At 43.4% G+C, this 21680-nt stretch overlaps 1 protein-coding gene across 10 annotated transcripts in view; it reads left to right on the top strand.

Moving 5' to 3' along the window:
- The window catches only part of TSPAN18 (tetraspanin 18), a 301343-nt gene that overhangs the window by 250363 nt on the left and 29300 nt on the right, over window positions 1-21680 (top strand). For 9 of the 10 annotated variants that reach the window (XM_053263590.1, XM_053263511.1, XM_053263561.1 and 6 more), the window contains 3 exons: window positions 8099-8191; window positions 9288-9482; window positions 15533-15607. In XM_053263590.1, the coding sequence (XP_053119565.1) occupies window positions 8129-8191; window positions 9288-9482; window positions 15533-15607 (333 nt within the window). In that variant the 5' untranslated portion in view covers window positions 8099-8128. Of the gene's footprint in view, window positions 1-6800; window positions 6870-8098; window positions 8192-9287; window positions 9483-15532; window positions 15608-21680 lie in introns of those variants that run through there. The other variant, XM_053263582.1, reaches the window with a different exon arrangement.

Genomic DNA, 21680 nt, shown 5'->3' with positions numbered 1-21680 from the left:
CAATTACTTGTTCCACTTAGTGATGCCAGATAGTGATGCTAGTATGAATAACTTCCAAAGGGGTCAGCCATGTCAGTCTGTTGCAGCAAAACCAAAGAATCTCATGCCACCCTAAAGACTAACACATTTATTGTAGCATAATCTTTCATTGACTAGAGTCCAGTTCATCTCATGCTTCTAGAGAAGTGGATTATGGTTCACAAAGGTTTATCCCCAATAAAGCTTTAGTCTTTAAGGTGTTGCAATCTTGTTTTTACTAGTCTTAGCACTCAATAGAGCTAGAGTGCATCCCACAACATACACAATATGTATCAGTGATAGAAAGTCATTAAGAAATGCTGAACACAAAATAAGGTATACAGTGGCCACAGTTTATTAACCTTCATGCTTCTCTTTCTTTTTTTACAAAAGAAGATTGCTATATGGACATCCCAAATTTAGTGCACATGCAGCTCACATTGTAGGAGAAAGTAATATGAGAAATGTCACTGCATCAGTACTTCACATGTAATTGTCTGACACACCACTAGGTCTGGCAGCTGCTGAATTACCATTTGTTTTCTGCAGCTGGGTGGTGAATCTGTTTAACTGGTCTATTGTTTACATTGCCCCATCACTACGGTATCCTAACTGCATGCATTAAAGGAATTTTAATAGGACTGCCACCTGATTAAAGAACCTTAGTTAATTAATCAGATGAGTGTTAGATCAATCAAATCTGCATATGTTTGCATATGAATAAAGTAATTCTGAAGAAAATGTGTTGTGGCAGGCACCATCTTAGAAAAGAAGAGGTATTTTGCGCCATATCTGAGATACAGAGCTATTTCTGTTCTCTGATTAGAATTATATTATTACTTGTATTAAAAGTAATTAACTTTTTAAAAGTATGCTGTCCAATTAATTGCAAGCACCTCTTTAGTAAATTGATTAATAAATTTCAATATAACCAATAGAACAACTAAAGATGATTGTCCTCAATTTCATTTTTTCCTTCTTCCAATAATACTTGAAAATACCTCCTGTCCTGCTTCATTCTCTCCACACTTTGAAACTCTCTGTTCTTTCAAGACTCTAACTGCCCATTCCAGTGGGACTCACAAGCCACACGTTTGGGAACTCTGTGTATGGAAACATTTCTCAGTCATGGTAATGATAATGTAATGCCTTATATGTATTTGTCTGGGATCTGGGGCTTTTGTCTCCCACTATCAGGAAGAATTTCTGAAAGGCTCTGCTGAACATAGTGAGGTGCTTCACACGAGCAGTGAGAAGTGCCGAAAGGAGGTCTGTGGGGAGAGCGGGTTTGTCCAACCCTTCCTGCAGATGAGCACTCACTCTTCCCTGGGTGGGCTCTGCCCACCCAGATGAGCGCCGGCTTCCCTGCAGCACTCCCATGCCTCACTCAGGCGCTCCGGGGGTCGGGTTCAGGGAAGTACTGCCATGTGGCGCCCCGTCCCCGGAGCTCCAGTAATGCACCGCAAATTGCTTGGTGCATTACTGGCAGCCCCCTCCCCCCTTTGTGTGCCCACTGCAGCTGCAAGCAGCCGCGGCATGCACACTATCACTTAGCCCAGTTTTGGGGCGTACTCGCGCCTAAAATCTGGGTTAAGTGGTGGGCTACTTTAGGGGGCTTGCTGCAGCCAGGAGCTCCATGGGTGTTGTAGTTCAACAACTGGAAAGGTTTCTTACCTCTATAATAGCATAAGGAAAGCTGTGAATACCACTGAGGAGAAGAATCCTCTTATGGAGCAGAAAAATGCAAGCTATATTTCCCTGCCTTTCCCCTGCAGCATGCAGGGAATATGAAAGTGCTGTAGAGTCAGTCAGTTATACTTCTCTGCCATGTTCTTCCCAGTATTCTTCAGGAGAGGAGAGCTGGTCTTGTGGTAGCAAGCATGACTTGTCCCCTTAGCTAAGCAGGGTCCACCCTCGTTGCATCTGAATGGGAGACGTGACCTGTGAGCACTGTAAGATATTCCCTTCAAGGGATGGAGTCACTCTGGGAAGAGCAGAAGGTTCCAAGTTCCCTCCCTGGCTTCTCCAAGATAGGGCTGAGAGAGATTCCTGCCTGCAACCTTGGAGAAGCTGCTGCCAGTCTGTGAAGACAATACTGAGCTAGATAGACCACTGGTCTGACTCAGTATATGGCAGTTTCCTATGTTCCAGTAAAGAGAGATTTTTTTCCGGAGACAAAACGGCATGCTTGTGTTGTGAATATCTGTGGTTCTTTGCTTACTTATCTGGCTCTGTAGTCCCCACTACTCCTCACTCCCCCTTACTTATCTGGTTCTCCCCCTATTATTATACATCCACCCCCCCATACCCACACACCCACAAAAGAGCCAAATCTGTTTTTCAAACTTGTTAGAAGATATGCAGCAAAGAAAAGGATCCAGAGAACTGGGTTGATTACCTGAGGCATCATCCACCTACCACCAGGCTGCCTCCCCCTCAGGGAACACTTCTGCCTGCCAAAGGCTTCATCAAGGAGTGTGGCTAAAGCAGATCAGTTACCATGGTCACGCAGGGAAGAGCTGATGTACAGCAGCCCCAAGTTCTTTGGATTAGGAAAAACAATGAAAGAGTGAAAGGAAAGGATTTATCACCCAGTCTGTGAAAAATGCTCAGCCAAACCCTTAAATAATTTGTGGTTTTGCTTTGAACAGGATCAAATGTATTTTCCCCCTAATACACCATGTAATTGAATGCAGAGTTCTTGAATTAGAGGGGAGTGAGCCGCCTGTGTTCATGATTCCAGCTACGAGCATACTTCACAAAGTCAAATGGACACACATCTATTTTAAAAATGAATTCTCTCATCTCTGAGGTTTGTGGTGAAATAAAAAAACAAAAAACCGAAGCTTTAAGAAACAATGTCCTGACTAAAACTGATACACTTTGTAGCAACAGTGCTGCAAAACCACAAACACCTGTTGAACCGATAGATAAATCTTTATTATGGTACTTGACCAGAAATAGTTCACAACAATTATAGTTCATATTGTGAGCCCTTTATCATGACTGAGTGAGAGGTTTACCAGACGGGCGGCGGGGAAAGCTGCTTAAACTTACCTTCCCCACAGATGGCCGCTCCTCCACTGCGCACCCAGTCAATCCTCTGCTGCCCCAGGCAGCATGGAGGGTTGAAGGATGGGACGGGTCATCCCGGCTCCCAGAAATCCCACAGTGCACCATGCGAATGTGCGGTGCATTGTGGTGATTGCTGCAGTTTAGGAGGTGGGTTTCACAATTGGGTTAGGTGGCACCAGCCCACCAGGATCGGTCCCGATCCCAGCAGTTCTCATGCGCAACCTCTCTTGGGCTAGGCATTTACTCTCCAAAAAAGTATACTCTCTCCCCATACTCTCTCTCTCTCAAAAATAAAAATAAAAAAAAATTACCGCCGTACTGTTTGACTCATGATTGGCAACTTCAGGAGAGTTGCCTGCTGCTTGACCCAGATAACCTTGCCTCATGTTGTGTGTACACATAGAGAAGAGCCCACCCTATGGAAGTTTCCTATTTTCAGAGGCTCAGATCTGCATATACCCTTGCCTTAGACAAGTGTGCACATTAGTCTGAATTGAATATTTGTAATGCATTTTGTCCTAAAGCATTATTTGATTAATAATTGCCTGTGCTGTATGTCTTTTCAGTACCACTTCTAAGAACCCTGCACTTCAGAAAGCTGGTATAATATGGTTAAGAGTATGAGCTATGACCTGGAGTTGGAGGTCCCTCGTTCATATATCAACTCATGGTCAAATCAAATGTTATACCTGACATCTTTTTCAAAAAGCAGGTGTGTGTGTGTGTGTGTGTGTGTGTGTGTGTGTGGTGAGGCGCTGAGGTGGTATCATGAGCAAAGAGGTACCTTTCAAAGTGGTGATTCTGTTATATGTATCAGGGGTAGAGCAGCTCTCTCTAGCCAAACCCATCCCACCACTGGCTGTTGTTGGGGTCTACTTTGTTTTTAATTGTGAGCCCTTTTGCAACAGGGAACCTCTTGTACCCCTGCTAACTGAGCAAAGAGACACTTTTGAATGAGGTGATTCTCTTATATTGTATTTAGCAGGGGGAGAGCAATTGGCCCTATCCAAACCCAGCACAGCATCCCTCCAGTGGTTGTTGCTGGTATCTGCCTTATGTTCATTTTTAGACAGTGAGGCTGTTCCCACGAGCAGCAAAAATTGGGCTAGGAGAGCCTAGCCCGATTTTTGCTGCTTGTGTAAACCACCAGGCTCACAGGCAAGCCTGGTGGCATACAAACGCCTAGCCCGCTTGAGTAGCCCACCCCTTAGCCCAGGTTAGTGGAGCGAGCGCTCCGCTAACTGGGATTGACGGATCGTGAGTTGCCACAGCGCGGCTCCGCGCCGCAGCAACTCACAAGGAGACCCCTGACTGGGAGTCTGAAAAGCAGCCTCCCGGTTCGGGGGTCTCTCCAGCATGTCCTGCACACTCGCACTGGGCATGCTGGAACTACTGGGGGCCACGCAGCCCCTGAACTCCCCAGCCCCCACCGGCTGTCGTGTGGGGAGCCGCAGTAGCCACCCAGGCAGGACTTGCTGCTCTTCTGCAGGGAGAGTGGGCTTAGCCCCTCTCCTCGCAAACCCTCCCCAGCTTCTTCTCACCAATCATGAGAAGAGCCTCCGTAAGTCCTTTGGGGAGGTCACCTTAAGTGTTGCAACAGGGAAATGCTTGACTGACCAGCAGAAGGTTGCCAGTTCAAATCCCTGCTGGTACTATATCAGGGAGCAACGATATAGGAAGATGCTGAAAAGCATCATCTCATACTGTGAAGGAGGAGGCAATGGTAAACCCCTCCTGTATCCTACCAAAGAAAACCACAGGGCTCTGTGGGCGCTAGGAGTCAAAATCGACTTGATGGCACACTTTACCTTTAAGCCCTTTGGGGACAGGGGGCTGTCTTATTTATGTATTATTTGTTTTCCTATGTAAACCGCTTTGAGAATTTGGGTTGAAGAGTGGTATATAAATATTCATAGTAGTGATTTACTTACTTATTTTTCTTTGTAGACCATTTTCATAACTTCGTTGAAAAGTAGCATATACATACTGTAATAGTAGTTTGATCATCTGCCCCATGCCAGTTTTTCAATGAAGTTTGCCACCCCCACAGGTTGCTGCCTTTCTTAGGGGGCAAACATACCCATATGTACTTCTGTATATTTTCTCCTCTGCACTAACAAACAGCATAGAGAGACAATTTGCATCAGAGAATCAGCATAGGGGCATTGGATTGAACACCCTAACCGTGCACCATGGTCCCAATCCAAATCAGACCCCACCCCTTGGCCATGGCTACTTTTTGAAAAAGAAAATGAAGTGAGAATCTCTAATCATAGAACTACCACTCAGCACCTAGTTTGGACTTAATCCACACATTCAGTAGGTGGGCTTGGCAAACTGGTTTCTAGGGATGTGCGAACTGGTACCAAGTTGAGCTGGTTCTCCATTGAACTGGGCCAGCTTGAGGTTCACCCTTGAGCCATGCCAAGCCTAGTTCGGCTTGATCTCAAGCTGAATCCGCCCCCGACTGGTTTAGGGCCAGTCTGGGATTCTAAATGTTCTATGAGCTGGTTTGGGCAGTTTCGGCCCTCTCTATCATCATGGTGGCCATTTTGGAGGATGCTGCACATGCGCCCCGGCCATTTTCATGGCTGAACCTAGGCCAATCAAATGGCCAGGGTGCATGCATGGCAGCCTCCAAAATGGCTGCCGCAACGATGGAGAGGGCTCAAATTTCCCCAAAATGTGCTGAAGAGGCCCATAGAAGACTGGGGGGAGGCCAGCGGGGGGACGGGGAAGACAGACACCCGTGGCCATAGCTGCACCCCCCAGAGGCTGCTGTTTAGAACCACAAACCGGCTCGAACATGAGCCGAGCTGGGGTTCTAGTTGAGGGGCACAAAACTGAACATGTCCAGTCCAGTCCAGACTCAAACCAAACTGGGCAAACCCATTTTGTGCACACATAAGCCACTAGTAGACCCTTTGAAATTAATTAATTAAATAAATTAATTAATTTGTTCATGAAAAACTTATCTTATTAATTTTAATGGGACTACTGACAAGTAATTTAGCATTTGTCTGTAACATGAGAGTGCAATACTGACTGACTTGTTGGAAAGATTACTACATTACTGTATATGAAGTTCACTGCAGGAAATTGCCATGAAGAATTTGTGTCATAAGATTCCTCTATATCTGTTTTCAGTAATCCCATGTATGTTGAACTGATGAATGTATAAGGACAACAAATACACCATAGTGGTTTATCCATAGTGGTTTTTCTGGGATGGTCATCCTATGGAGAAGACTGGACATTCTGTTCTTTCCTGTGTACAATCAGGATTCCTTTGTGTGAGCATAGAGTTTTATATTGGAATCAACACTTGCACTGCAGTTTTTTCTTTAGGCTACCAACTGTGACTTCTTTTGTATTTTGCAGAGGATACTTTTACTCTGAACCAGGGTTTTAGGTGCCAGAGAACGAAAATACAGCTATACCTCTGCATTTATTCTTGATGACAAACATACACTGCTTCTCCCTTAATTAACGTTGCCTGAATCATAACACAGTAGACAAGTGATCATCACTAAACCTTCAATGTGAGAGTCATTTCGCACTGTGCTGACCTCTGCACAATATTGCTCTTTTCTCAGGGTTGGGAGGGCCCTTTAAGAGAGACCAAGCCCTCACTTGAGCTCTTGGAGGAAAGCACTAGGAAGGGCTACACTTCCCAGCATTCCATGAATGCCTTCCAAGATGGTGCAGAGACCCAAGAGGGCTCTGTTTCCCTTAAAGGAGCCTCACTGGCACTGGACATTATGCAACACTGCATGGTGGGAATGGTCATCTCCACATGTGTCAGGGGACTGGGCAGGATATTTCAGCTTTGCCCAAATGTTTGCACAGACCCAGTAAACAACTAGGGGACTGCCACTGGCCTTACAGTGAATCACACTGCCATAGACTGTCAAGCAAGCATTATCATATGAGCTAGAGATCGAATCCTTTATCCCATCCCAACTAATCCTATCAGTACAGTATAGGAAAGAGAGAACTAGATTCTAGGTTAGAAAGCAGCAGTTTTGTGAGCTTGCATTCTTGTGTAATCCCTGCTAAACTTGAAGGTTGTAGGTTTACCAACCTTTTTGCCAATCCTCCTCCAGTTGCTGCTGTCCCTAATTTCTGTTTGCATTTGCTGCACAATACTTGGAATTAGAATGGAAAGCATGTATGCATGATCCCTGTGGCACAAGGATCTCTTTGGCCTTAAGATGACAACCAGGGTTTGAAGCATGGTGAAGGGAAGTTCTTACTTTGAAAGGTCTTACCTAGATTTGTTATTGCTTCTGCCTGGGCCTAACATTGCACCTAACACTAAAGCAGCAACATTTCAGTGAGGATATCCTAGGGAGAATACTAGGGATCACTTAAGAACCCTTTACCTCACATTTGTTTGTTTGTTTGTTTGTTTGTTTGTTTGTTTGTTTGTTACATTTATAAACCTCTCCATCCAGAGGCTCTGGGTGGTGTACAACAACTTTTTAAAAAGACATAAAACCCACAATTCAAACACAATGCTAAAAACAATATTAAAACAATTCAAAAATGATTAAAACTATTTAAAACCAACTAAAATACTTTTTAAAAACAGCATCACTTTACACTTTACCATGGTTCTGATAATGTATATCTGTCAAAATGAAGTGAGCATAACTCCTTAGGACAATTCCAATTTCTTACATCGTCTATGCCGATATTAGTTATTACTGGAGAGCCTTCTGATGAGGGAGTATGCATTCATTAAAGAATAAAACTGGCTCTTAACATTTAAAGAAGATGGTGAGTCGTATAGCCTTTTCTCAACTTTTCATTCTGGTCTGACACACTAGGGAGCGAACAGGATGGGAATTAGAACTGATATTACCGCCAATTAACCTATGTCATGCTACCTCATTCAGGTTGGAAATTTGCTCTTTGTTCTTAATGAATTCCGCAGGGTCTTCAAAAAGAGAGTCTTCACAGGTGAAAGGAAGGTGTGATAAAGACTGTTGGTGTTTTTCAGGATTAATCGGATTGTGCAACTTCTACAACCATGGAAGGGGATTGCCTAAGCTGCATGAAGTATCTGATGTTTGTCTTTAATTTCTTCATATTTGTAAGTATTATCTAATTTCCCCCCACATACTTTTGTCTTTCATATTTTTGCTTATGAGTGGTCAGAGCTGCTCAAATATAGAAAAGCTGTTAAGGTTCATATAGAACAGTACTGTATCTGAAACATACAGTATACTTCTCAGAAAATGCCAGAATGTTGAACTCAGCAGGGAGTGTGGCTCTGATGATGAGGTGTGGGGGGAGAATACTGTTGCTATAGCAGCTAACAGGGCTCATGAATGTAGCTCTGAGCAATCTGGTTCTAGACCTAGTGTGGGATTTATCCAGTCACTGGCAGCTGATGATTCTATTCCAACATGCAACATACACAAAGAACATATCATTCCCTGTGCTTTTCACTACGAGTTCAAACAAACTAGTACTATTAACTTAGGCAACATACCAATAATAAGTCCAAACAAGCACCGTAAAGGGTTGAAGCCCTGTGCTAGGAAGTACATCATGTCTGAAGCTCAGCTTCCTTTGACATCACTATTTGAATAAGCAACTGACTGAAAGCATCCATTAATATGTATTTGTGCGATTCAGTACTCCTGAGCATTCTGGAAATAGGTGTTTATCCTTTGAGAAGTGACAACATTGAAAATGGAATGCCTCATAACATTAAGGGACATCTACCCTCTTCACACCTTAACATGAAATGTGCTTTGAGAAGATGAGATTTTCGTGGCTGACCATTGTGGTGTTGTCCCAGTGCTCCCTCCCGAGTAATGTCTCCTCCGCCCCGATTCCTTGCAGCTCTTTGAATGTAAGCTAGTGGATTAAGTTTACAAAGAACCAAGGAGCGGGGCTGTGCAATAAATGAGAAGGGCAATAAATATCTGGAATAGTTCAGCTATTAAAAACAGTGGGAGCTTCCTGCTATAAATAGCCCCAGTATTAAAACCCAGTGGGGAAAATTTGTGGAAAATGCATTTAACTCTCCACTATGCACACTTATTCTGTTTGAATAAGTGTGCATTGTGGAGAGTTAAATGCAGCAATTACATTTAATTAGAACTATAGCTGGGGATGAACTCTGGAAAGAAGGGGAAGTAGACATAATTCTAACACTTTTTTTCTCCTGTTCATGGCAGCTGGGTGGCACATGTCTACTAGGAGTAGGAATTTGGGTCATAGTGGACCCCACAGGATTTCGAGAGATTGTGGCAACTAATCCTCTGCTCTTCATGGGAGCATACATTGTGCTGGCCATGGGAGCAATGCTCTTCCTGCTGGGCTTCCTAGGCTGCTGTGGGGCCATCCGTGAGAACAAATGCCTCCTTCTCTTTGTAAGTATTGCTGCCTTTCCTCACACTGGTATTTGGTTTTCTTTAGTACACACCTTCATAGTTAGAATGGGTGACTGGATGATACTAGTACAGGTGATGATTTGTTGAGCTGTGCAAACTACTTTTTGGCACAGTTGAGAACTAAGAACAATTCATTCTAAACCTCAGGCAAACTCTGATCTACCTCTAATAAATTACCTTCAACCCTTGTTTATAGGTAGTACTTCTGGCTAACTAGAAGTAAATGCTGCAGTTTTTAGGGGTGTGCACGGAACTGCAGAGCTGTGGTCCGGCACTGTGGGGTGGGTTCCTTTAAGGGCGGGGAGGGTTTACTTACCCCCCCGCCGCTTGCCCCCGTCCAGCGCGCGTATTTAATGTAATAATTGGGGCAGCAGGATACTTCCCTGCTGCCCCTTGTCCCTCTGCAATGCTGCCAGCCGCTTTGACTCACAGTTTTGAAAAGTTATTACTGCTGCCCAGTGCCAATAATGAAGTCGAAGAAGCCGGCCTCTCCGCCCGGCGGCTCCCCCAGGAGCCGCCGCCGCCTCCCAGCAGCCACTGAGAACGGCTCTGCCATGGAGGACGCGCCGACGCACCGCGGCAACCCTCACTTCTGGCTACCATGCGACTTTCCCCCACATACAGAGTGGCTGCATTCTGCCACTCTGTATGCGGGGGGAAGTTGCATGGAATCCGGAAGTGATTCAACCCTCACTTCCGGATTCCATGCGACTTTCCCCCGCATACAGAGTGGCAGAATGCAGCCACTCTGTATGTAGGGGAAAGTCACATGGTAGCCGGAAGTGAGGGTTGCCGCGGCGCGTCCTCCATGGCAGAGCCGTTCTCAGTGGCTGCTGGGAGGCGGCGGGCGGAGAGGCCGGCTTCTTCGACTTCATTATTGGCACTGGGCAGCAGTAATAACTTTTCAAAACTGTGAGTCAAAGCGGCTGGCAGCATTGCAGAGGGACAAGGGGCAGCAGGGAAGTATCCTGCTGCCCCAATTATTACATTAAATACGCGCGCTGGACGGGGGCAAGCGGCGGGGGGGTAAGTAAACCCTCCCCGCCCTCAAAGGAACCCACCCACCCGGACCCGAACCAGCCAGATCCGAACCGGTCTGGACAGTCCGGAGGCCTTTACAATGGCCTCCGGACCGGTTCGGACACACCCCTAGCAGTTTTCTAGGTAAAGCAACAAAGAGGTAAGATGTAATGTGCCCATTTAAACATTTTGAGATTGGTAGCCATCTTACTGGATCCATAGGTGGCTTTTAGATTAGATTTTTCTGTCAGCAATTCAAAGTAAAACACTGAGGCAGATTAAGAAGCAGCAGAAAAAACAGAAGAGGCCTGACACAGTCCATAACAACATATATTGGATGTATGTCACCGTGAAGACAATCTGCTTTCCAGAAAGATGTGTTTTAACTAAGTTGTCAGGACCTAGAAATTCTGAGATCTCTTGCTCTGTGTGTGTTGTGTGTGTGTGTGTGTGTGTGTGTGTGTATGTGTATGTGATGTAGGGTAACACAGAACTCTTGTAGAAAATAAGTTCTAGAGTTCAGCTGTTACATGTGGACTAATTAACATACAGCATGCTATCACAAATCCAGGAAGAAACTGTGCATGCATGTGCCTTATTTCTAAAGTGCCTTCACTCAAGGCCTGGTACACCAGTGCTTCTTTGAGAACTCCATATCTTATGTACAGCCTTAGCATGGGCACATTTCCTTTACTACTTCATCTATTTTGCACATCACATTCTGCAACAAGTAGGGACAGTTGACAATAATCTTACATACGGGGGCCATTCACACAGCCTACCGGGCAGGCAGGGGGAAAGCTTTCCAAACCTTGCCTTCCCCCCAATTGTTCGTTGACTGGTGGGAGTGCGGAGTGCTTTCTCAGAGGATCAGCCCTGCTCTGTGCAGCGCAGAGCAGGGCAGATCACTTTGAGGCGGGGACACATTGTCCCAGCCTCCATGAATCCCATAATGCACCACATGCCGATTACAATGCACTACTGGATTCACCCAGGAGACGGGCGCTCTAGGCTGCCATCTCTGTGTCAGCTACGTACAATCCCCAAAGCAGGGTTAAGGGCATGTTTGCACCCTTAACCTCAGCTAACGGTTGGGCTGTGGTGCTATGTTTAGTGCTGCAGCACTGCAAGGATCCACATGGATCCTGGCAGTTATCACGGGCGTGGCTGCTTAAGCCTGGGCTTGTGTGCTCATGTGTACAGACAGCCTCACAATGGGGTGCTTCTCACGATCAACAAAAATTGGGCTAGCAGAGGCTAGCCCGATTTTTGTTGACTGTCAGAACCACCGGGCTTGCAGCTGAGCCTGGTGGTTCTGGAGCGGCAAACCCGCTTGAGAATCCGTCGTAAAAAGTAGGTTTGTGGAGCGAGCACTCCTGCAAATCTGCTTTTTACGATCGTGAGTAGCTGTGGCGTGCCTTCATGCTGCGCCTACTCATGAGTAGACCCCCAGCTGGGAGGCTTAAAAGCAGCCTCCCAGCTCGGGGGTCTCCCCAGTATGCCCTGTGCACTTGCGCAGGGCATACTGGGGCTTCCGGGGGCCACTTGGCCCCCACTCCCCCCACCCCCCGCTGGCTCCATCTAGGAGCCGGCCATCGTGTGGGCGGCCGATCCGGCTGCCCAGGGCTCCCTGCACGCTCTTCTGTGGGGAGAGTGGGCTTAGCCCGCAGTTTTGTCAAAACCGGGTCTCACGGATCGTGAGACCCGGCTCACGGTTTTTCATAATAGCATCAGATAATGCAACGCTCTTTTGTCAGCCAATGGCAAGATGACTCCCACAGGGTAATAAATCGGGCTCCAAGAGGTCCTTGGAGGACCAATACTCCAATACAGTAAAGGTCCACATATTTTCTCATAATGCATCTCAGTACATGTGGAATCAGAACCTGAGGTGAAAGTGTATCATCCGGTTCAAGAAGGTTTGAGGTTTATTATAATGTTCACCGCAGAGCCCCCTTATAATATAATTAAACAAGGGACTATGGGTGAAATGGAATAGCATAATGTTGCTGTGCCCTCCCTCTGTGTATGTGCGTTATTCCTTTGTACTAAGTGATTTGCCTGCTTTCTGTGCACCTGGGTGTGTGTGTGAATGCTAAACCCTTTACTTGCTAAATGAGGTTCATCTCATTTTATTCTATATATCTGGGGTGAAAAAAGCTATGTAAGATTTTTTTCTCCTCATGAACAAGTACTTCCAGAATGGGATTTTCTTCCAGAAAAGGAATTTTATGGCAGAGAACATGCAAAGCAATATAATCATGTGGGTCATGGAAAGACTGACAAGTTATTCATATTTCTCTAAGAAGTTGGACAGATTGGTGGTTAACTGTAATTGGGTTAGAGAGAAGGTGTTATTTTTATGGACTGATTAAAATCCAAGTCCTCATACAAAGTTTTCAAAAATAGATGAGCCAGAGGCTTCCTGCGAGAGCTTTCTCAGTGATACACAATGAATGCCTGAAGCTTTTAGCTCAAGTGTAAACGCAAGGCAAGCGTACAGTGTGGATGAGAGATGAGAGAGAAAGACACATCCCAAGGGAGGTTCTCAAATCAAGTTTTTCTGTGTAGGGATTATTTTTCATGTTATATTTTTATAAGAAATGTTGCTGTTGAATCTGATCTGTTCCATCAAGCATCAGTCTGTCTTGTGCTTCACAGTCCCTAAAGCTGTTCTAGCAGTTGGACTTCACATTTAAAAACAAAAACAAAAACCCTGCAGGCTGCCTGTAAAACTTAGGAAAAAAGCTAGCCTATGGAATAACCTGAAGCCATTTTAATAGCTACTTGAGAAAACAAAGCCCACGTTGGTTATTTGCATTTTGCAAGCCTACAGAGCAATTTTATAGGCTAAATTGAGTCCTGGTGTGCTGCAGTCGTAAGAAATTCCATTATATTCCATTCCTATTTCCTGCTTCTTCCTGTTTCTAAAGAGATAAGAGTTGGTGGGGGGGAGTGCCTGCTCTAATTTTCACTGAGTTTGCCTTCAAAGCACCCCTGATAGGCCACTCACTGTACGATTCCTCTATATAGATAGGAAAATGAGTTTGAGAAAGTAATTTGCCAAAGGACACCCAATGAGTGGCAGAAAATCTTGATACCAAAGTGAAGGAAGGAGTACCGCCGGTGATTAAGGAACATGAAAACAGAGAAGTCGAAGTATGGAAAAAACAGGGGGGATTGTGAAAACGTGTGTGTGTGTGTGTGTGCATGCTCATGTGTACCCACACACCCATGCAAGAATAGGAACATATCACACAGTGATAATAAAATTTATTGTTTTATTTAAAACAATTGCCAGCTGCTTTTTCAAAGCTCAAGGTGGCACACATGTATAAAAGCTGATTTAAAAAGTGGGGGGTGGGGCTAAAAGTCCCAGAACAAAGAGAGATACCCAACCATGCCCAAAGCTAAATGGAAGAGATACATTTTACACCATCTCAAGCCATCAAGGGTAGGAGGAAACTACACACCTCAGAGGAGAGATCATTCAACATTAATGGATCAGCAGTGTGAAGGCCTTGTTTCTTTTCTTAAATGTTCTTAAAATTCTTACCCAGGGCAAAAAAAGTGAACTCTTAGTCCAAAATCTGTGACTGACTAGAATCACATCAGAACTGCACCTTTTGTTTTCTAGTGCTCAGTAAGATTTTGGGACCTCAACTTCTTGCATTGTTTATAGATTTTACTATGATTTGTGTCATATTCTTTGTTACTACAGGTGGCTGTTGTTATCCAAGGGGGTTCTGTTCTCACCTACAGCTGTGGATAACAAAATAGCGGTTAATGAGATCTTGAGTGAATGGGAATGTGGGGTTGGGGTTGTTAGGTTTCTGAAGCTTAAAAAAAAGGCCAAAAAGTCTTTTTTAAGGCATAGATAAGAGCAATAAAGTAACATACCTTTCTCTCCAGGTCTCCAACTATCCAGCAATGTTCCCCAAACCCCAATTCCGCTGATTTTCCTTGGGGAAAATAATCACAATTTTTTTTAAGAGCCACAAAATGGCTTTGCTCAGCAAAATGGTGGCTGGAAATGACCTCGGAGGTCATTTCTGGCCACCTAGGAACTGTGGATAGGTGAATTTCAACTATGTTTAGATTCACGGATAACAAGGCTGGATATACATGGGCCAACTGTGGATACATAAAACCAGGGGTGCCAGGACCACAGATAACGAGGGCAATCTATCTTTGGCACATGTACACACAGAGTCACATGTAATGAGGGCCACCTCTATTTATTTTATATATTAAAAATGTGTATTATAAGCCTATTCACACAACAGGGTGGCGGGCAGGCAGAGGGGAAGGCGGGGTCCAATTTACGTCCCCCACCCCCAGATGATCTAAGAAATGCTACCGGGAGCGTTCCCAGACAATCTGCACAGATCTCCAGAGGCTGAGATGATGAGTCACAGCCTCTGGATATCCCACAATGCACCGTGCCGCAAGTGTGGTACATTGAGGGCTACCCCCGTGAGACAGGCACTCTAGGCATCCATCTCTGCATCTGTCTCTGAGGTCATTGTGAGGATATACACGGTCCCGTACCTCAAGGGCTCGTGCCCTTGACCCCAGATATAAGCCCAGGTACAGAACCTGGGCTTGTGGGGGAGGCAACACCAAGATCGGGCTTGTTATCCGTGAATCTCGAAATAGTTGAAATTCACCTATCTGCATAAATATCACCTAACTGGGATCGGGCTTATGGGGGAAGCAGCGAATTAGTGCCAAGTGTGAAGCAGTGTATATCCCATGCAACCAATAGTGTGCATGGTTCATAACATAAAGCACTAATTCTTGCAGTCTGACACCTCTTGGTTGTTTTTCTGATCTAAGGATTTAGCAAATTTGTTCTGCTATAGTTGTAGATTTTCAGTACGAGTGGAGAGGAAACATGCTTCACTCAGCTTGTTTTTATCTTTTTTTGATTATTTAGAAAAATTCTGACCCAGCTGTTTTGCTGTACATACAAGTGATTCCTCCATCTTTCTCTCTTTCTCTTTCAGTTCTTCATGTTTATTTTGCTAATCTTCCTGGCAGAGCTCTCAGCTGCAATCCTGGCATTTATCTTTAGAGAAAATGTAAGTATTATGATGTTGACATGTTTGGAGCTCTCTAAGATCCTGCAGATTTTGGTTCAGGTGGTCTTTTAGTTCGTAGTTTATGTGTCTGCTGAGCAGACAGTTGTTTCAGGTGTCACTGAACCATTGCCATAATTATTCCTGGTCTGAAGAATGTGCAGCCACCCATTGAATGTAAACAAAACAACTTGTGTCAAGTTGATAGTTTATGTGTAAAAGAGATAGCATGCTTCCAGAGGTTTGCAGAGTTAACATCTTATGCAGGAACATACTTTAAAAAAAATTATGCTGATAATCTCCAGACTGGATTACTGCAATGTGCTCTATGTCAGGCTGCCTTTGTATGTAGTCTGGAAACTGCAGTTGGTCCAGAATGTGGCAGCCAGGTTGGTCTCTGGGTCATCTCAGAGAGATCATATCAATCCTATCTTAAAAGATCTACATTGGTTGCCAATAGGTTTCTGGGCATAGGAACTAGGTCTTGCTGCGTTTTTCTCCTATTTCATGATTTCAACTGCTTATTACATTTCAGTACAGTAAATAGTGGTTAACCTATTTGCTAACAGTGCAAAACAGTAACATCCGGTTATCTGTTCAAACTGTATAGAGTTCGGGTTTGTAAACCCCAGTAAAGTAAAGTGTGCCATCAAGTTGGTGTAGACTCCTGGTGACCACAGAGCCCTGTGGTTGTCTTTGGTAGAATACAGGAGGGGTTTACCATTGTCTCCTCCCACCCAGGGCCTTAACCCAAATCACAATACCAAAAGGATTATATTGTAGCAGGGGACAGAAGACTACAGGAGGAGAACTGGAAAAAAGCAGAAAATAGTAGCCAAGATTGGTTTTTTGGTTTTGTTCATTTATTCTGTTTCCTTGAGAAGGAGTTAGGATGGTGGCAAGCTCAGTAGTCCTTAAAGGAAAAATCCCAGTTAAAGGAAAAATAAGACCAGCTGATCAGCCAAAGTAACTCAGCTGCATATGTGCACTTGTGTAGTTCGAAATGGTACTTGGTCAACTATGGAGTGCGGTTGTTCTCATGAATTCTATGCACAGAAGAACAAAAGAAGGGGGGGACACCAGCAAATATTTGGTTTTGCTCGTTCCATTGTTGCAGACGGAATCACTGAAAGCTCATGTTTACAATTTACATGGCCTGTGTAAGATAGCATGTCCTTGTGTGGCCCCTCTTGCCTTTGCCCTTTGTTCATTGTGCCATTGGTAGGGGGAAAGGGGTGTTCTGTTTATTTTTTAAGTTTGTTTTTATATTTTCCTTTGTATTTACTTTGGGTTTTCCTGGCACAAATCAGTAGCCTCAGTGTTGCATCTTGGAGTATTTCTGTGTGAGCTGTAAAAGAATAGCATGTAAAGAACAAAAAACAAAGCGGGCACTAGAAGGCTGAGCAAGAGAACCTTACAAGATGAGCCGTGGACATGAATTTTTGCACGGTGTAACTCAGTGCTTTAAACACAGGGCTTGCTTTTTATTCATCAGTTAGGAAGTGCAGTAGATGGTCAGATGCAATGGCGCTACTTGCAAAGCTTGAAAGCCCATCCAGCATGCGTTTGTGCTGCAGTCAGCTGTAGTGTAATCTACTGAGAGGCATTTGGCTGGCTTCTGTTGGAAACAGAATATTGGACTTGATCATCTTTGCTCTGATCGAGCAAGGCTCTTCTTATGTCTCTGTTTTCAGAGGATGTCATAATATTGTGTATTTATAGTGTATAATATAATTTGTAGTATATTATGTGTTTATCACTTTTCCTTCACATACACTGTTGCAGTATACCTTACAACAATCCTGTACAGTGACTGATTGATTGATTAAGTGCCATCAAGTCGCTGTACAGTAGGGCATTATTATTATTCTATACATATTGGAGATGGAGTATGTATGTGTCAGAGGTTTAGGGCTAGCATGGATACTCTTCACCACTATAGGCTCAACAGTCTTTAATTTTACCCCTTTGCTTTGAATTCCTTCTTTGATCATGAATGAGTGACATCAGCCATGTTTCCTGTCTTTGCTGTGAACCAATTCACACACACACCTATTTTTATTTTGCATGTAGAAATTAAAATGAGATTATTTTTCACACTCTGTCCTAGACAAAGTATTTTGAAAGAATGGATTCAGCATGTTTCTAAATCATGATGTGAAATTGTGTACTGAGATATCTTTACAATGTAAGGTAAAGTGTGTCATCAAGTTGATTTTGACTCCTGGCGCCCACAGAGCCCTGTGGTTATCTTTAGTAGAATACAGGAGGGGTTTACCATTGCCTCCTCCTGCACAGTATAAGATGATGCCTTTCAGCATCTTCCTATATCACTGCTGCCCGATATAGGTGTTTCCCAGCAGGGATCCAAACTGGCAGCCTTCTGCTTGTTAGTCAAGCATTTCCCCACTGCGCCACTTAAGGTGACCATCTTTACAATGTAGATTAGGGGAATTTACTATGTCCATGTTTGAGAACCTTTGGTGATCTCGTGGGAAAAGGAATTTTAAAATGCTGGTTAGTATTGATTGTACAGCATTTCTAAAAGCAGAATTTTTGAGAGGGGAGGCAATTTATTTCTTTGCCTATCTTTCTACCCATGGAGTAGAATTATACTGGTATTGTGGAGGATTTCATCTGAGCACTCTACTGGTGTTGACTTTTAGAACCTCTTAGCTAACATCACAGAAGTCCTTTACTATGCAAGGGTGTTTCCAGACTGGCTGTTACTTGAGTTGACCCAGTAAGAAAATTAATACGAAAAAGTGATGTGGTCCTCAGTGCAAGTTTGTAAACAGTCATTGATTGCACTCAGTTTTGGGTGAATTGTTCAGTTCAAATCTCATGAAAGAGATAGAAAATGTCTGGACTAGAGTTGCCACCTAGAATTTGGCAATTGCAGCTGGAATTGCAGCTGGAATTTCCACCTAGAGTGAAGATTGAAATGAGTTTTCAGGTTTTTCCTTAGATGAATTCTTTATGGAAAGTAAGAGTTTCCATAAATTAGTAAAATTTGTTGTGAGAAGAGTGGAGGCTTCTTCCCATCCATTATTGGATTGTAACCAAAATTTGCCTAAAACTAAATTTGAGGCAAATATAGTGGTTCCTCAAGTAAAACAACTGAGGACTTCCAAGGGAAGCCCAAGATTTCTTTTTACTGTGATGAACCATTTTTAACCTACTTTCCAGTAGGCTTATGGGATCACCTGGCATTCCGTGTGTGTTTCTGTCTGTGTGTCCATGTGTGTGAGTCCCCCATCAACTTTGCAATGGACCAATTTGAACCAGATTTGGTACAGTTGTAGGGACACATGGGGAGACCTCAACGGCATAGTTTGTGATGATGTCATTCAACCCAATTCAAGATGGCAGACATATGAACATTTGAGATGTAAGTGGGCTAACTTGTGAACTGCCTACTGATTTGGACCAAATTTAGTCCAATTGCAGAGATAGTGATAGGAAAGTAGGCAGATTCGTTCTTACTAGTACAATTTGTTTTCTTTGGGGGTGGCCTCACATTGCAACTGTGTAACCATTCATGCTTGCTAAGTTTATCTTCTAATTAGCAAAACCAAAACTTGGTTATTTGTATTGTGTTTTGTCTTGAGGCCCACTCAAAATCTTTTTTCAGCACACTGTGCCAAATGTATCATTTGTCCACAAATATTTGTTACAATCTTGTTACATTTTCTTACAGTGATGTCCACTCTGAAATCAGGTGGTTTGAAGTTGATTGCCATGTTCTTTACCCTCAACAGTGTAGGTCTGCACTCTTCCTGCTGAAAAAGCTGGATTTATAGTTGCACTGGCATCTCTGGCTCCATGGTGGGGAAGTGGCCAGTGGATAGTGCAAGGTCACTATCTTGAACTCGGCATCAGTAGAAGGCAAAGTAGAAGTCCTGAGTCCACCAACAGGACTCAGGACTGCATGGGGAAGAAGGGCAGTCCACCTAATTCTGAGCATTCTGGCAATAAAGTACCAGTTATTATGGTCAAGCTGTTGAGATGATGCTGGAGCACAAATGTTAATTATGGGCTTAATAGATTCAGAACTATCTGGGTTGAAAACATCAATCAGTTAATTAGTATGATAAAGCAGTATCTTAAAGCATATCTTAAATCTGTGATCATGTAATTGCTTAATCATGCCAATTTATTGATTAATGCTGTTAATCTAAATGGAAGTAAAAACATTTTTGCAATTGCAGCCGGATGAAATGATCTTCTATAAAGCTTGTATGATACAGATGGAACAAATGACATCTATCCTTGTTTCTTGTGTTTTCCTCCCTTAATATGTGTTTTGCTTTTGTGACTTAGAGAAAGAGACATACTCTTCCTTATACATCTTCAGGTCTTTGTATTGTGCTTTAAATTTTGTACACCGCCTTGAGATGTACATATCAGGAGGTATAAAAATATGATAAACAAATAAAACATCACTTGTATTGAAACACTGTAATATTTCAGTTGGTTAGTTAGTTAATTAATCTGTTGAAAACAGACCAATCAACTAAAATAAGCCTTTTAATAGTTTGACAACCCTAATTCCAGTGCGTGTTTTATTCATAAGAAATTAATGAGAGAACACGTAAAGAAAGGCCTTGCAACAGAGTTAACAAAGATTTAACGTGATTTTAATTTATCCCAAAGAGCTTCGATGTGTTTCCCTTTAAAAGGGCTGTAAAATAAAGAAGAGAGGTTTACAAAATCAATGGTAAAATGACTATATATGTGTGTAAAAGTCAGAAAGAAAGAATGTCTCCTTTGTCAGCTGGTGGTCACAACGGAACAGAAAGAAAAGAACAGTGCTTTGTAAACAGCTTAGATGCCCCCTTCCAAATAACAGAGACAGGGAGAGAGAGTAATTGTGCCTTTGTGGTGACAGCGATTGCTCTATAAATAGTGATTGCTTCCTAGGCATTTATTGTGGTTGGGTCAATACAGTCCTTGTTTTCTGACTTCCTTAAATTATTTCAGGATAGCAAAAGAGAAGACCTCACAGACAGCAAAGGAAAACCACACACATGCACAGCCCCCTGTATTATACTTGTGTGTATGCCCCCAACTTGTATATTGATTGATGATTGATTAAGTACTGTCAAGTCAGTGTTGACTCTTAGCGACCACATATATAGATTCTCTCCAGGATGATCTATCTTCAACTTGGCCTTTAAGGTCTCTCAGTGGTACATTCATTGCTGTCGTAATTGAGTCTGTCCACCTTGCTGCTGGTCGTCCTCTTCCTCTCTTACCTTCAACTTTCCCCAGCATTGTAGACTTCTCAAGGGAGCTGGGTCTTCACATAATGTTTCCGAAGTATGATAGTTTGAACCTGGTCATTTGTGCCTTGAGTGAAAATTCTGGATTGATTTGTTCTAGGATCCATTTGTTTGTTTTCCTGGCTGTCCATGCTATCCTCAAAAGTCTTCTCCCGCATCAGAGTTCAAAAACATCAATGCTTTTTCCGTCTTGCTTCTTCAAAGTCCAGCTTTCATATCCATAGAGTGTAAAGAGGAAAACCATCGTCCAAACGATTCTAATCTTAGTAGGTATAGACACATCATGGCATCTAAATATCCTTTCCAAGGCCTTCATTGCAAGCCTACCAAGTGCTAGTCTGCAGTGTATTTCTTGACTGTTGGATCCTTTACTGTTGACAGTCGATCCTAAAAGGCAGAAGCTATCCACCACTTCAGTGTCTTCATTGTCAATTCTGAGGCTTGGTTGCTGTACCCATTGTCATTAGTTTAGTCTTCTTTACATTTAATTGTAGTCCCATTTTTTCACTGTGCACGTTGACTTTCATTACAAGAGCTTGAAGATCATCCGCATTCTCAGCTATCAGAATGGTGTCATCAGTGTAGTGCAGGTTATTGATGTTTCTTCCTCCAACTTTAAAACCACGCTCATCTTCTTCCAATCCAGCTTCTCTCAGTATATGTTCAGCATATAAACTGAATAAAGAGGAAGAAAGTATACAGCCTTGTCTTACTCCTTTACCAATCTGGAACCACTCTGTTTCACCATGTTCTGTCTGGACTGTGGCTTCCAGTCCTGTGTATTGGTTTCT

The sequence above is a fragment of the Hemicordylus capensis genome, chromosome 1, assembly GCF_027244095.1.
Source record: "Hemicordylus capensis ecotype Gifberg chromosome 1, rHemCap1.1.pri, whole genome shotgun sequence".
NCBI classification, from domain to species: Eukaryota; Metazoa; Chordata; class Lepidosauria; order Squamata; family Cordylidae; genus Hemicordylus; species Hemicordylus capensis.
This window is presented reverse-complemented; position numbering and strand designations above follow the sequence as displayed.